The sequence below is a fragment of the Salvia splendens genome, chromosome 20 (genome assembly GCF_004379255.2).
Source record: "Salvia splendens isolate huo1 chromosome 20, SspV2, whole genome shotgun sequence".
Lineage (NCBI taxonomy): Eukaryota > Viridiplantae > Streptophyta > Magnoliopsida > Lamiales > Lamiaceae > Salvia > Salvia splendens.
Genome location: NC_056051.1, coordinates 17,128,159 through 17,142,827, shown reverse-complemented (window position 1 = coordinate 17,142,827; position 14,669 = coordinate 17,128,159). Strand labels below are relative to the sequence as shown.

At 35.6% G+C, this 14,669-nt stretch overlaps 1 protein-coding gene across 1 annotated transcript; it reads right to left on the bottom strand.

The window, feature by feature from the left end:
* Nucleotides 1-10,803: 10,803 nt before the first annotated feature.
* On the bottom strand, nt 10,804-13,965 carry LOC121781568 (GDSL esterase/lipase At5g33370-like). The gene is made up of 6 exons (XM_042179290.1): nt 13,917-13,965; nt 12,989-13,330; nt 12,787-12,914; nt 12,198-12,440; nt 11,862-12,114; nt 10,804-11,267 (listed from the first exon to the last, which is right to left on the bottom strand). The coding sequence occupies exons 1-6, from the start codon at nt 13,963-13,965 to the stop codon at nt 11,047-11,049; spliced, it is 1,236 nt and encodes a 411-aa protein (XP_042035224.1). The 3' UTR covers nt 10,804-11,046.
* Nucleotides 13,966-14,669: the final 704 nt, after the last annotated feature.

The window sequence follows — 14,669 nt, the reverse complement described above, 5'->3', positions numbered from 1 at the left end:
ATACATTTAATAGTATTATTATAGAAAACAAGTCTTGTACTAGTATATTAGAATATTTAATGACGTTAAGTTTAAATACAATAATAAATTATAATACACAATATTAAAAACTAGTATTAAACTCTATGTATAATTATAAACTCCTATATTATAAAACATTAGTGATTGTAAAAGTATAATTAAAATATAAGAAATATATTAAAATTAACAATTTCTTAAAAGAATATATAAAATTAAAATGAATTATCTTAAAAGAATAAAATTAAAAAGAATATATTTTTAGTGAATGATAGAATTTTATTAATTTTTTATCAACAAATATAATTTAATATATAAATTATACTAGTAGTAAGTTATTGTAAATAAAAAATTTAATATTTATGTATAAAAATAAATAAGTTCATAGTATTATTTTCAAAAAGTAATGCGGCAAAATAATATTATACACAAAGATATATGAATAAACATAAATTAAAAACATATATTTAGTAAATACTCCTAGTATATAATCAAATAGTAGTAAACTTTTAATATAATTAATCACATATTCTTAATTTACATATATACGTATTAAACACGAATTATTAGTTTATATAGATAAATATTTCGTGTTTAACATATGAAATAATTTATGTTCATATTACTACCAAGAAGTCCTTGTGGTGTAGTGGTAGAATTGTTGGTAAGTTCACCGGAAGCTCTTGAGTTCGACCCCTATCATGGCCAAAATTTTAGAATAAAATTTCCAAAATTAGAAAGTGCATATTCTTGTGGGACGGACTAAAAAGGAAAAAGTGCATATTCTTGTGGGACGGGGGAGTATAATCCAGGATTGAATTGTGAGATTATTTTAGTTATAGGGGGTTAGCTATGATTAATTATCCCATGATTATCCATCTATGATTGAATTGTGAAATTGAATCTCATGAACCAAACACACTACAAATTTAATCTCAGATACAATCTTGCAAACCGAACACCCCATAAGTATACCACATGTGTTGCCGTAATGTTTAGTGCATATTAGTCATTAGTGTGAGGTCTATCAAAGATACTTATAAAAAGCCTAGCTGTATCAACAATCATAACTCATAAAGGTAAATCAACAGCTAATCTCATCTTCACCATCATCACTGCATTAAGACAAGTAAAGCAATTTGTATAGTGAAGAAGCTTTTAAACACACTAATGTTTAATGTGAGGGGTTCAGACGAAATCAATCCAAGACTTCGGAGAGGAGTTAAAGTTTAGCTTTTATTGTCATGAGATAATTCAGAACTTGGAGGGGAAAAGACAGAGTAACTAATGGTAAAGTGCGAGAACAAAATTTCACAAGTGTTGAGTAGCAGTGCAAGACCTTTTGTGCATCAAAGATGGGAAACAAGCAGCAACAAGGAAACATGTGCTTGTCAATAATCAAAATTCCACGAACATCAGTATTGGGGGGATTAAACGATACATCGGATAAGTAGAATTTCACAATAAGATTTTAGGAATAACATCGGATTAAGCATATTTAGAGAGTTAGACAGGTTGACGTTAACAAGGAAATGCAAGTGAGGAAACTCGTGATATCAGAAATTTCATCACAACGGGAAGACCTTTTGTTCAGAAGCCATCTGCCTGCCGCACCATGCATCCATGAATAACATCAGTTATAGTCAGTCTAAGGGAAAAAAGGAAACCTGAATATCAACCTGTGAGAGTGTGTCATGAGCAACAAAAGTTGATTCACGTGATGTGATCCACAGAAACCATATCACTGTCTTAATCTAAAACATAGCAGAAAGAGTAGAGAAAGGATGTGTAGCCAACCTTAGCAAATTGTGCATAAGTATATCCTGGTATAATACACATGCGCGTTTACACGGAGTTTAAACATTGTTGAATAATTGGTGGACTCTCATTTGGGCTGGTCTTTTCTTTTGGCCCATGAGATGCTGGATTGGGCTGAGCCCAAAACTAAACCTCATCACTCCAGATGCAGCCACTTGTACTCCCACCCGGATCAAGGCTCGTGGCCGTTGGATTGTGGTGTGTGCTTGTTATGTGAGAGGTGAGTCTGTTCAATTCCCTCATTCTATTCCATTCCACACACATTTTTCACTCTCTCTCTTCCTCTCAGAAACTCTCTCTCTTCTTCTCTCTTTCTGCTTCCTTCTCCGACGGTTCGCCAGCGGTTTCTTTGTGATTTCTCACGGTTGGAAGTGTAGCAGACCTTGCTACAGTAACAGAGAAGGCAACCACTTCGGTTGTTGAAGTGTTGGTGAAACTAGGGTTTCTGTGTGAGTGGTTTTTGTGTGAGACTGTTCTTGAACGGTGTAGATCTGGTGTTTTGGGGTTTGTTTGAGCTGGAATCTGGAGTGTGAGGTCAATCACTGGTTGATTATGCTGTGCTCCTTTGGATCTGAGTTCTTGAGAATAGGCTTGTGCTATCGGCGGGTGTCTGAGCCGAAGCATTGACTTTTTTTGTGTTCATTTCTTGTATCTTGTATTTAAATCGTGTAACTGTGTTAGATCCGAGAGGATCAATTCCTTGTGGTACTGATTTGTTTGTCAAGTGTGCAGGTAGAAGAAGCTGGAGATAGAAAAGGATCGTAGTCTTGTGTAATAGATAGATCCATATTCTATATCATGTATTCAAGTTTTTTGTAATCTTGAATTATAATATCAGTCGCGTGGTTAGAGTTTGACTGAGCTCTCTTGTAAAGAACAAAGAGGTCTTGGTAATTAGTGAATCCGATCTTAGTCTGATCCCTACAGTGGTATCAGAGCCACGGGGGGACTAGATCGGCACGCCAAGTCGCTTAAGGAGGTGGGCAAGTGGAATCCTCCTTCGAGTGGGGATTCACTCTGGTAAATTGGCTTTGACCTTCTTGTTTACGTTTTCTGTTGTGGTGCCATCCTAGGCTTGGGTTATTGCTGCTGGTAGTCAGTTCTTGGCAAGAACTTAGGGTTTTTTGCTTTCTTGCTGTTGTTCTTTGCTTCTGCTGTTGTTATCTGGTTTTCTGTGTTATTAATCTCTTATTGCTTGACCACCAAGCACTGATACTGCTAAAGTGACCCCCTGCGCCCTCCAAGAGTGAGTGATTGCGAACTGGGATAGCCTTTGCCAGTGTGCTCATGACAGTTAGGGATTTGAGACTGGTTCTCTGTGAGAAAGTGGCTTTAAGTTTTTTTTTCATTGCTTCATGTCTGTGTGCTTTAAGGTGTGTAAGGCTCTGTGTGTTTGTCTTGCTGCCTGTGCTCTTGCAAAATTTATTTCAAAAATGGCCTAGCCAGTTGGCCTGGTCCCTTTCAATGGTAAAAGTGACTTTATGATCTGGAAATAGAAAATGAAATGTGTTCTGATTCAGCAAAAAGTGTTTAAGGTTGTGGATGGCTCTTTACCAGATGATACTGCTCAAGATAAAATTGATGAGATGAATGAGTTGGCTAGAGCCACTATTGTGTTAAATCTATCTGATTCTGTGATTAGGAAAGTTGATCATATTGAATCTGCTTCTGAAATGTGGAAAAATCTTGATACTCTGTATACTGAAACTTCTATGTCTTCTAGGATGTATCTGCTTGAGAAATTGTTTAAGTTTAAGCTTGACTTAACTAAAGACATAGATGATAACATTGATAGGTTTTAGAAGCTTGTGCAAGATATTAAAAGATCTGGTGATAAAACTATAGATGAATACACAAGTATAGCTCTAATGAATGCCATACCTGACTCCTATAGTGATGTTAAAGCTGCCATTAAGTATGGCAGGGATGCTGCCCCTCTGGAATTAATTGTAAGCTCTTTAAAATCTAAAGAATTGGAATTAAGGGAAAGGGCTGCTGATAAGAGTGCTTTTAATAGGGCTCTAAATGTTAGAGGTAGATCTCAAACAAGAGGGGTTAAAGACTCAAATAATGGATCAGGTTTCAACTCAAATTCAAAGAAAAAGCATAGATCTAGGTCCAATAGCAGGGATCCTAAATCTTTTAGAAAATGTCTTAATTGTGGGGAAGTAGGGCACTATAAAAAGGAATGCACTAAGCCTAAAAGGAAGAAAACCCCCAATAATGACACCCAGCTTGAAAATCTTGTCAATGTGGCCACTGATAATGAATGTGTTTTCATGGTGCATGATCTGATGTATATAAATGCCTCTCCTATGTGCCCATTTACTTCAAATGATTGGATTTGTGATTCAGGATGTACATATCATGTTAGTCCTTTTAAGGAGGTTTTCTCTTAACTAAAACATGTTACTAATACTTATGTGTCAATGGCTGATGATAAAAAATGTGAGATTCATGGAATTGGCACTGTGTGTTTAAAGTTTGATAATGGTTTTGTGCTCAGCCTGAAAAATGTAAGATATGTTCCTGATCTTTGCTACAATTTGATGTCTTGCACTGCTTTAGAAGCTGCTGGTATGGGGGGGAAATGGGGGGATGGGTGCATGAAAATTTGCAGAGGATCAATGTGTCTCTTTATGGCCAAAAAGAAATGTGGCTTATATGTTTGTAATGCAGAGCCTCTTACATGTGCTGATGCCTATGCTAATGTGGTAAAAAGTGACAAAACTATGTTGTGGCATGATAGACTAGGGCACATGAGTGAAAAAGGCTTGAATTTTCTGAAAAGACATGCTATTCTATCTGATTCTTATGTGCAAGGTAGCTTACCCTTCTGTGATACATGTGTGCTGGGTAAACAACACAGGGTCTCTTTTCCTTCTCCTGTGCCTACTAATGTGAGCAAGTGTGTTCTTGAGTATTTGCACATGGATGTTTGGGTCCCTGCCTCAGTGTCTTCTCACTCTGGTTCTGTGTATTTTTTGTCTATTATTGATGATTTCTCTAGGAAAGTTTGGTGTTTTCTCATGAAGCACAAGTATGATGTCTTTGAGAAACTGAAAAACTGGAAGACTTTAATAGAAACTCAGACTGGTAAGAAGATTAAAGCTATCAAAATTGATAATGGCCTGGAATTCTGTAATAAACAGATTGATGAATTATGTGCTGCATATGGTATCAAAAGACATAGAACTGTTCCTTATTCACCCTAACAAAATGGGGTAGCTGAAAGAATGAATAGGACTCTATTAGAAAAAGTGAGATGCATGTTTAGTAAATCTGGTTTATCAAAGAAATTTTGGGGTGAAGCTCTGTTGACTGCTGCTTATTTGATCAATAGATCTCCTTCTGTGCCTCTCAAATGACAATGTCCTGAGTATGTGTTTATTGGAAAATCTATATCTCTTTCTCACCTAAGGGTGTTTGGCTGTGCTGCTTTGTGCATAACAAGACTGACAAACTTGAGCATAGGTCTAGGAAAGGTGTTTTCCTTGGATATCCTGAGGGTGTTAAGGGTTATAGAGTCTGGCTAAGGGATGAACCAGGGTTTAAGATCATAATTAGCAGGGATGTGATCTTCAATGAAGTTGAATTCCCTTGCTTAAGGTTGACAGCTGACCCAAGTCCACAATCTGTGGACAATGAACCTCTTATGGAGGTGGAGTCCACAGTATCACTCACTGAAGTGAAGAACCAGAATGATACTCCAAGTGAGGTGGAGCAGCCTTTCTGGAACACTTATCCAGTCTTTACACCTGATGAGACACCCAATGAGGGAAATCTTAATGATATTGTGCCTCAAAATGTTGATAATAATGTTGATACCAGTGATATGCATGCTAGTCCTTTAAGGAATAATTCTCATGTTCAGAATATTATCCATAGTCCCTCTGGTGTGCAAAATGCTATTGCTAATACTGATTTGAGTGACTATGTGCTATCTAGGGATAGAACTAGAAGAAAGAATGTACCTAAACCTGCTAGATTTGTTGGCTTGATTGCTCTTATTAATTTGGCTTTTAATGTGTATGAGTCTGATGGGAATGAACCTCAATCCTATAAGCAAGCAACCAAATCTAAGTTCTGGAGTCAATGGCATAAAGCCATGTTGGAGGAAATGCATTCACTTAAGATAAATCATACCTGGATACTTGTGCCTTTGCCTTCTGGTGCATCTGTGGTTGATTACAGGTGGTTATACAAATTGAAAAATGAGGTGGATGGCCTTAGGTACAAGGCCAGATTAGTTGCTAAGAGCTTTACTCAACAAGAGGGGGTAGATTACACTGAAATTTTTGCTCCTGTTGTTAAATTCACTACTGTCAGATTAATGCTTGCCTTGTGTGCTCATTTTAATTAGGAATTAAAACAGATGGATGTTAAAACTGTGTTCTTGCATGGTGATTAAGATAAACCTATCTATATGAAACAACCTGAAGGCTTTGTTGATCCCAAGTTTCCCAAACATGTGTGTTTACTGAAAAAGACTCTATATGGTTTGAAACAGTCTCCTAGGCAATGGAATATTAAGTTTAACAGTTGTATGCATAAGTTGGGTTTTGTAAGAAGCACTTTTGATGCATGCTTGTATGTTAAGAACCTTGATTCTCCTGTGCCTGTGTTCTTGCTGCTATATGTTGATGACATGCTTATAATGGGACCATGTTTGAAAACCATAACATCTGTTCAGTCTGCTTTAAGTGAGAATTTTGACATGAAAGACTTAGGTGATGCTCAGAAGATCTTAGGGATAAACATTTTCAGAGATAGAAAGGTTTCTACCCTTGTACTGCATCAGGAACCCTATGTGTACAAAATTCTCAAGAAGTTTAATATGTTTGATGCAAAACCTGCTTCAGTGCCTTTGGCTGCTCATTTTGTGTTGAGTAAAGATCAATGTCCCCAAACTAAATCTGATATTGATGCTATGAAAAAGGTTCCCTATGCTAATGCTATTGGTTCAGTGATGTACTTGATGGTAAGTACTAGGCCTGACATTGCTTATGCTGTGTCATGTCTTAGTAGGTATATGTCTAATCCTGGCCCTGTGCACTGGGAAGCTCTGAAATGGCTTCTGAGATATCTTAAGCATACTGCAAAATATGGATTGTGTTATTCTAACTGTGAAGATGGTGTTTCTTTAACTGGTTTTGTGGATTTTAACTATGCAAATGACAGGGATAAGAGAAAGTCAACTACCTCATATGTGTTTACTGTTTCCAGTTCTTGTATCAGTTAGAAGTCTCAATTGCAGCATATAGTGTCCTTGTTCACTACTGAGTCAGAGTACATTGCTATCACAGAAGCAATGAAAGAGGCAGTCTGGTTAAAGGGAGTTCTCTCTGAACTCAAATTTCTGAAGTTATCTCCCTCTGTGTTTTCTGATTCTCAGTCTGCTATACAGTTATGTAAAAACCCTATTTTTCATGATAGAACTAAACGCATTGATGTAAGGTTCCATTACATTAGGGACATAGTAGAAAAGGGTGAAGTGTTTCTTCAAAAGGTGCATACAGACAAAAACCCTGCTGATGAAAAACTCATTTTCTGCATTAAATTTCTGCATTTTGATTTAGGGTAGATGCATGTCCCGGGGATAAAAGTCCTCAGGCATCTTATTGGCCTTGGTAAAGCTGGTATGTGACTTGAGGCAGGAAGCCCTCCTAGACTAATTGGTTTAACCCTCTGGTGTCTGGAGGCAGTGTGGTGGTTTCCTAAATGCTAGTGAACTTTTTTGTTCTTTGAGGCTAAAGGGGGATTGCCCTGCAGGCTATGATGAGTTCCCACTTTAGCCTATAGCACAGGCTGGTTTCTCAGAATGAAGTCCAAGGTGGAGTATGTTGAATAATTGGTGGACTCTCGTTTGGGCTGGTCTTTTCTTTTGGCCCATGAGATGCTGGATTGGGCTGGGCCCAAAGCTAAACCTCATCACTCCAGATGCAGCCACGTGTACTCCCACCCGGATCAAGGCTCGTGGCCGTTGGATTGTGGTGTGTGCTTGTTATGTGAGAGGTGAGTCTGTTCAATTCCACACACATTTTTCACTCTCTCTCTTCCTCTCAGAAACTCTCTCTCTTCTTCTCTCTTTCTGCTTCCTTCTCCGACGGTTCGCCGGCGGTTTCTTTGTGATTTCTCATGGTTGGAAGTGTAGCAGACCTTGCTACAGTAACAGAGAAGACAACCACTTCGGTTGCTGAAGTGTTGGTGAAACTAGGGTTTCTGTGTGAGTGGTTTTTGTGTGAGACTGTTCTTGAACGGTGTCTGGTGTTTTGGGGTCTGTTTGAGCTGGAATCTGGAGTGTGAGGTTAATCACTGGTTGATTCTGCTGTGCTCCTTTGGATCTGAGTTCTTGAGAATAAGCTTGTGCTATCGGCGGGTGTCTGAGCCGAAGCATTGACTTCTTCTGTGTTCATTTCTTGTATCTTGTGTTTAAATCGTGTAACTGTGTTAGATCCGAGAGGATCTATTCCTTGTGGTACTGATTTGTTTGTCAAGTGTGCAGGTAGAAGAAGCTGGAGATAGAAAAGGATCGTAGTCTTGTGTAATAGATAGATCCCTATTCTATATCCTGTATTCAAGTTTTTTGTAATCTTGAATTGTAATATCAGTCGCGTGGTTAGAGTTTGACTGAGCTCTCTTGTGAAGAACAAAGAGGTCTTGGTAATTAGTGAATCCGATCTTAGTCTGATCGCTACAAACATAACAAGCATTCATAAAAAAAATGCTAAGTAGCGGTTATTATTCCAAATTAGGTTGGTAATAAGTTGCTTGGAATAATTGGAGGCTCATTCTGCAATATCAATTGCCAGATTTTCTCCTTGGATATAGCCTCATCTACAGAGTTTCTTTAGTGTATTTGCATTTTGCAACACGAGTTGGAGATGCTGTAAATACCATAGCATAGTCCCCCTATATTCAAACATGAAAGCACAAACTCTACTCCCTCCATTTCTTCATATTTGTCATTTTTTCATTTTTAAAAGTTCATTTATAGTTGAGTTATTTCCATATACTATACAATATAATTAACTCACTTTTTATTTCTACTTCGTTTTATCACTTACTTTATTCATTATTCTACTTAATTCACTTTTCTACTTTTACTAGTACTTTATTATAAATCTCATTTAACACACTAAACAACCATTTTTAAATTATGTATCAAAAAGGAAACCGAGGGAGTATATAGAGATAGGTAAACTATATATAATATATGCAACAATAGTTTACCAAATTCATTATTTCAAAAGCCAATTCAAGCCACCACTCCACATTCGAACTTGGCTTTGTTCTTAAAAGTGGATATTAGTTCAACATAGATGGGCCTGATTATTGTTGGGCGAAATTTCCGATGAGCTTTTAAAAATAAAAATAGATTTACAACTATAACTACTTTTTTTAAGGGTATTTAAATCTAAAAGGCTTGTGTAGTTAAATATTTTTATGATATTTTCTGAGGAAATATTTTTATAACTTTGGTATAATCAATACTTCTTGCATCCCAATAAATATGAAACATTTGATTTTTGGCTTGGGATTTTGTGTAGTACTCCCCCCGTCCCTGAAGTTTTGGCACATTTTTCCATTTCCATCCGTCCCACAAAATTTGTCACATTTTACTTTTTACCATTTTTGGTAATGGACCTCACATTCCACTAACTTATTTTCACTCACATTTTATTATAAAACTAATAATTTAAAAGTAAGACTCATATCCTACCAACTTTTTCAACTCACCTTCTATTACATTTCTTAAAACACATGCCCGGTCAAACTATGACAATATTTAAGGGACGGAGGGAGTATTGTTTTGTGAGTTAATGAATAGAGAATAAAATAAAAGAGGTAAAAAAATAGATATGATGTTGTTTCTATTTTAGGAAACGTTTCTGTTTTAAACACCCTATATGTATGCGTATGTCCTAGGTGGTTCCTTTCGAACATATCAAGTCAATAACAAATTACTTATGCATACAGATAGGGTGTGTAAAATACAAGTTATATTAATACTAATTGGATGTAAAATAATCTAAAAGTTGAAGGAAAATTACAGTTTAAATAACTAATTTGGAATAACAATAATCGATACTATTAACCATATAAATAGGTAAATCAAGTTGAAAAGTCCTATTTCCGCAAGACAAGATATGCCCTGGTAGTATTCTCAAATCTGTCGTTTTGTCTCCAAAGATAAAACGGCTTCGTCTCTATTGTAGCAGCACCGCTAACAATAGAGCTCTGGCGAATAGGATGATAGCAAGCGCAAAGCTTCAACAAATGAAAATTGCAAAGAGAGAGAGCTTATGCTAATACACGTAGAGATTTCATTTGTCGTGAGTATGCCGCCCTATTTATAGGTCAGACCTACTACATTTAGAGCATGTGGAATCAATGAAGAGTCAACTCTGCCAATAATGGTGGATTGTAATGGTTAGACGTTTCAAACGTTACAAGTTTTTATCTTGGAGCATGATCTTGGACAGATGTATCTAGACATCTCTCATTTAGTTGTTTGTTCTAGAAATTCGGACGACCTAATCAATGTGCACGCACGGACAATTATGTGTCAACCCACGTAAGCTTATTTGCCACATGTTTTGTCTAAGTGTCCAATGTGAGATTAATTAATTAACTAATCTCTTAGCTCTGTATTATTGTAACATATTTTTTTTCATTATTTCTCATCCACTAGGAATCGATTTAGAAAAAAACGAGTATATTTTCACAAATCAATTATATACTTTAATGTCTCAAAATTAATATTCCATCAATCCGATCAGGCTGCATTGGCCGGCTAGATTCTAACAATATATCCAGTTAGATAATAATTTTATTAACTAGATCGAATCATCAATTTATCTAGTCATCGACAAATTCAAACATAATTATGAAACACAATAGGATTTCTATGCCTTAATATTAACTTCTTACAATTGAAGTATCATATATATTACCCAAAAAAATACTAACCCAAACACAATTTTCTGAAAATTAATATTGAATTATTTCGAAAAGTCACCTATTGATATAACCAAGAAGGGTATAATACCCTAACAAACAACAAAAAAAAAAAAGAGCACACAAATAACAGTACAATTGATGTTGGCGCTTTATGACTAATGTTAACGAAAATGAAAACTAAATTGAACGCTACAATTTTTATAGGCATGCAATTTATGAATTTTTGTGAAATTTCCATGCCTTCCTTCAAATAGCCAAGATTGTGCTAAGGTTCATTGGGTGCATGTAGGTGTTGGATCCGGTCAAGATTTGCTGAACTATTAGTCGGTTGGCCCGCTCTGACGGGTGAAACGGATCCCAGAACACGTACGCGTCTCGGTTAGGGCAGAGATTTGAGAGCGGCGTGCAGAGGCCCACCCCGTTGTACGGGCCCTGTCCACAACATGCTATCTTTGAGGTCACAAATCCTGTCCACATTAAAATGTACATAGTTAGCTTTGATATAATTCATTAAAATGTGTTTGTAATTAAATACCAATTTTATTGAGCAAGGCCCATCATGTTTGGTGATATGAATATATTGATCAAAATTCTGTACTAAGCCCATTGATAACCATTAAACTGATTGCGACTGATCCACACTAGTTTTTACCAGCATATAACATCAAATTAGTAATGACAATTAATAATTCATTCAAAATCATTTTGGCTGTACACAGATTATTAAATATCATTAAATTGTAGCTAGGTTTGGTATCCAATTAATCGGTGATTAATAGGGACGTGCAGAAACTATGATCCATGCATGCTAATTAATTTTGATTTTTGAAAAAAAAGTCACTCCCTCGGTCCCACATTACTCACACTTTTAATTTTATGTTCTAAATCTGGGATTGATTTTTTAGTATAATTAAATTAGTATTTTAAGTGTATTGAGAGATCACTTAATAAACTCTAATATATTAATTAAATACCCTAAATCTTACTTAAATAGAAATAGTGTAAGTAGTGTGAGACGAGCCGAAATAGAAAAGTGTCAGTACATTGGATAGAGGGAGTACCAAATTGTTGAGGGTTGGAGATGAAATCGAGATGCATTTGATTGGTGTTAGCTGCAATGAACACATTGGCACCAAATTTTCTGTTAAGTTGATCAAGCATTTGAACCAATTGAGGGTTGAAAAGTGCAGCAGCTCTCATCAATTCAGCTGCACACTCCCCATTTCTGCTGTGCTGGGCCAATTCTGCCGGGACGCATCCTAACGGACCCGTCCCGGTCACCAAAACCCGCCGAGCCCCAAGTTGGTACAATCTCTGTATCATAACACAAAGCCAATTTTCTCACAATTAACTTTAATTTAAGTTTTAAGTAAAATTTTAAGATGAAATTAACTCACATGTAACACTTTTTTGTACTCGGAAATGACAAATGGCACATAGTCTTCGAGAGAATATTGCTGAGACCTGATAGAGAATGGCACCAAATAATAGTTGTTCACAAAATCATTCCCACCTAATGTAATCAATACTAGTGAATCCTTCACAACTTTATCAGTCTCTTCTCTCCCAATAACTTCACTTAATCTCTGCTGGTACTGTTTGAACAAGTTCAGTTGTTGGTATATTCTAATAATGTTTACCTGCACATCACAAAAAGGTTTTCATTTATTTGATAAATTAATCTTGTCCCATAAAATCTATGGCCATGTCATATAAAATAATTATTTTTTATGTAACATTTTTTAAAACTATAGTAAATTTTGTATGTTTCATATATGCATACATATAAAATATGCAATGCCAATAGTCCTTTTGCCACACCTTTTATAGGTAGGAACTGAGTGAGAAAAGCTAGTACAAGATTGATAGTTATATATTAAATCCTCCAAATTAAGAGTTGGTGTGACATAAAGAATTATGACAAATTAGGAAATATAAATTTATAAGGTACTTGGTTAGGAATGAATTGAAGTAGAGAAAACTTACAAACTGGATTCCAGTGTCATTTAGTACTCCAACTCCTGCTGAAGCAAAGTTGGCACCAACCAGCAATTTCTGCCCAGTAAGCTCGGGGCTCAAGTATGGCAATGTCGGTTCCCATCCATTCGTTTCGCCTGCACAAACTCGAATTTCTATAAATTAATACTCGAGAACTCATGCATGCAAGTATATATATGGAAAACATTACTGATGATGTCGGGAATGTTGAGGCCGTTGGAGAAGCGACCAGTGGGACGGTGAGATGGGTAGTCGATGCCATAGGGCGGGGCGTCGGCCCTAGCAGTGGTGACCAAGTAGTTGTTGTTGCCGTTATCCACTAATGAGTCTCCAAAAACAAAGAATGCCTTAGCTTCTGCATTGGAGCTCAAATCCCCCAATACCAAAATTAGCAAGAAGAAAGTAAAAAATCTTGGATTCTTCATCATCCTAGCAATTTCAATTGAAGAAAATGATGATGCTTTGTTTTTACAATTTTTTTGGGAGAAAAGCAACTCGGTTTTGGGGCTGTAAATGGTGGAGGGATTGGTGCCTTTTTATATGCATGAATTTTCAACTAATGGCTTGGTGCAATTAATTAGTGGTCAAAGGAAAAGAGTTGAAGTAAAAAATAAAGAATCAAGATGGCCTAATGAGTATGGTGTGGTATTAAATTTGACAGTTGTTAGAGGGAAAAATGTGTGTGTGAGTTTAATAATTTTTGTAATGTAGCTTAGGTCAAATGTGGGTGTGTATGTGAGAGCTAAATTATTTCTTGTAATCTAGCTAAGGTCAAATGTGAGTGTGTGTAGGTGAGTTTAATCTTTTTTTGTAATGTAGCTTAGGTCAATGAGATTTAATTGTTGAAACAAAGGAAAAGTTTGCTTTTTATGATATCTTTAATAGCTATAGGTGGGAGTTTAGATTTTCTTTTTATTGCAATTTATGAGTTGTTGGAACAAATGAATAAAAAAGAACATGTTATAAGAAAGTTTTATCTCATTCCCATTTGTATATATCTTTTAAAGGTTTTGTCGAAAAAAATATTATGCCAAATGGGACAAAAGGGCTTTGTCTAATTAATAAAAAAAGGGACACTGGCTATATAATTATATTTCTTAATATGAGAGTATTCATACAATTAATATCTGGTTCAAAAGTCCAAATCCAACGCTTTACTTGAGCCATAACATTTAGTAGTGTTGTGTTGGATACAATCATTAATTTAAAAAATGAAAAATATTCTTGTCAATATTCGAAGAGAAGAACTTTCTACGGACCAATTTGCTTAATTATTTTCATATTAATGTAGTCAAAGATTTATTACACTTTTGACCATCATTGAAAAACATAGTCTCCATGCATATTATGGTTTATTGAAGCTTCAACAGTAATAGTAACGGTCTTAATTATTTTATGAAATTTTTATATAGCAAATAATGATGCAATTATATTAATGTTGCCTTTATTTATAAAATTGTTATTTTGGAGCTATAATTATAGTCTATAGACTATGGGGTGATTCTTTATTTGATACTATAAAGGATATATATGTTTATCATACTCAATATTTAAACTTCAATCATGAAAATATACCACCATGCATTATTACTGGATTAATGGCGCCTGAACTTGAATTTCATAGTGAGTGAATTTTCATGTTTGAATGAAGTTAATATGATAACAAGAAATATTTATTTAAACCAATTATAGGCGATGATTTCATAATACTTGTCGAAACGAAGAGTGATTAAGTTTCACCCCATAGTTAATATTAATGGAAAACTTTTTTGGTACATATATAGTTCCATTAAACATAGCACTTAAAAGATTCAACTGCCACCATGTGGAATGGTATATTCCACATGTATTACAACAACATTGATATCGGT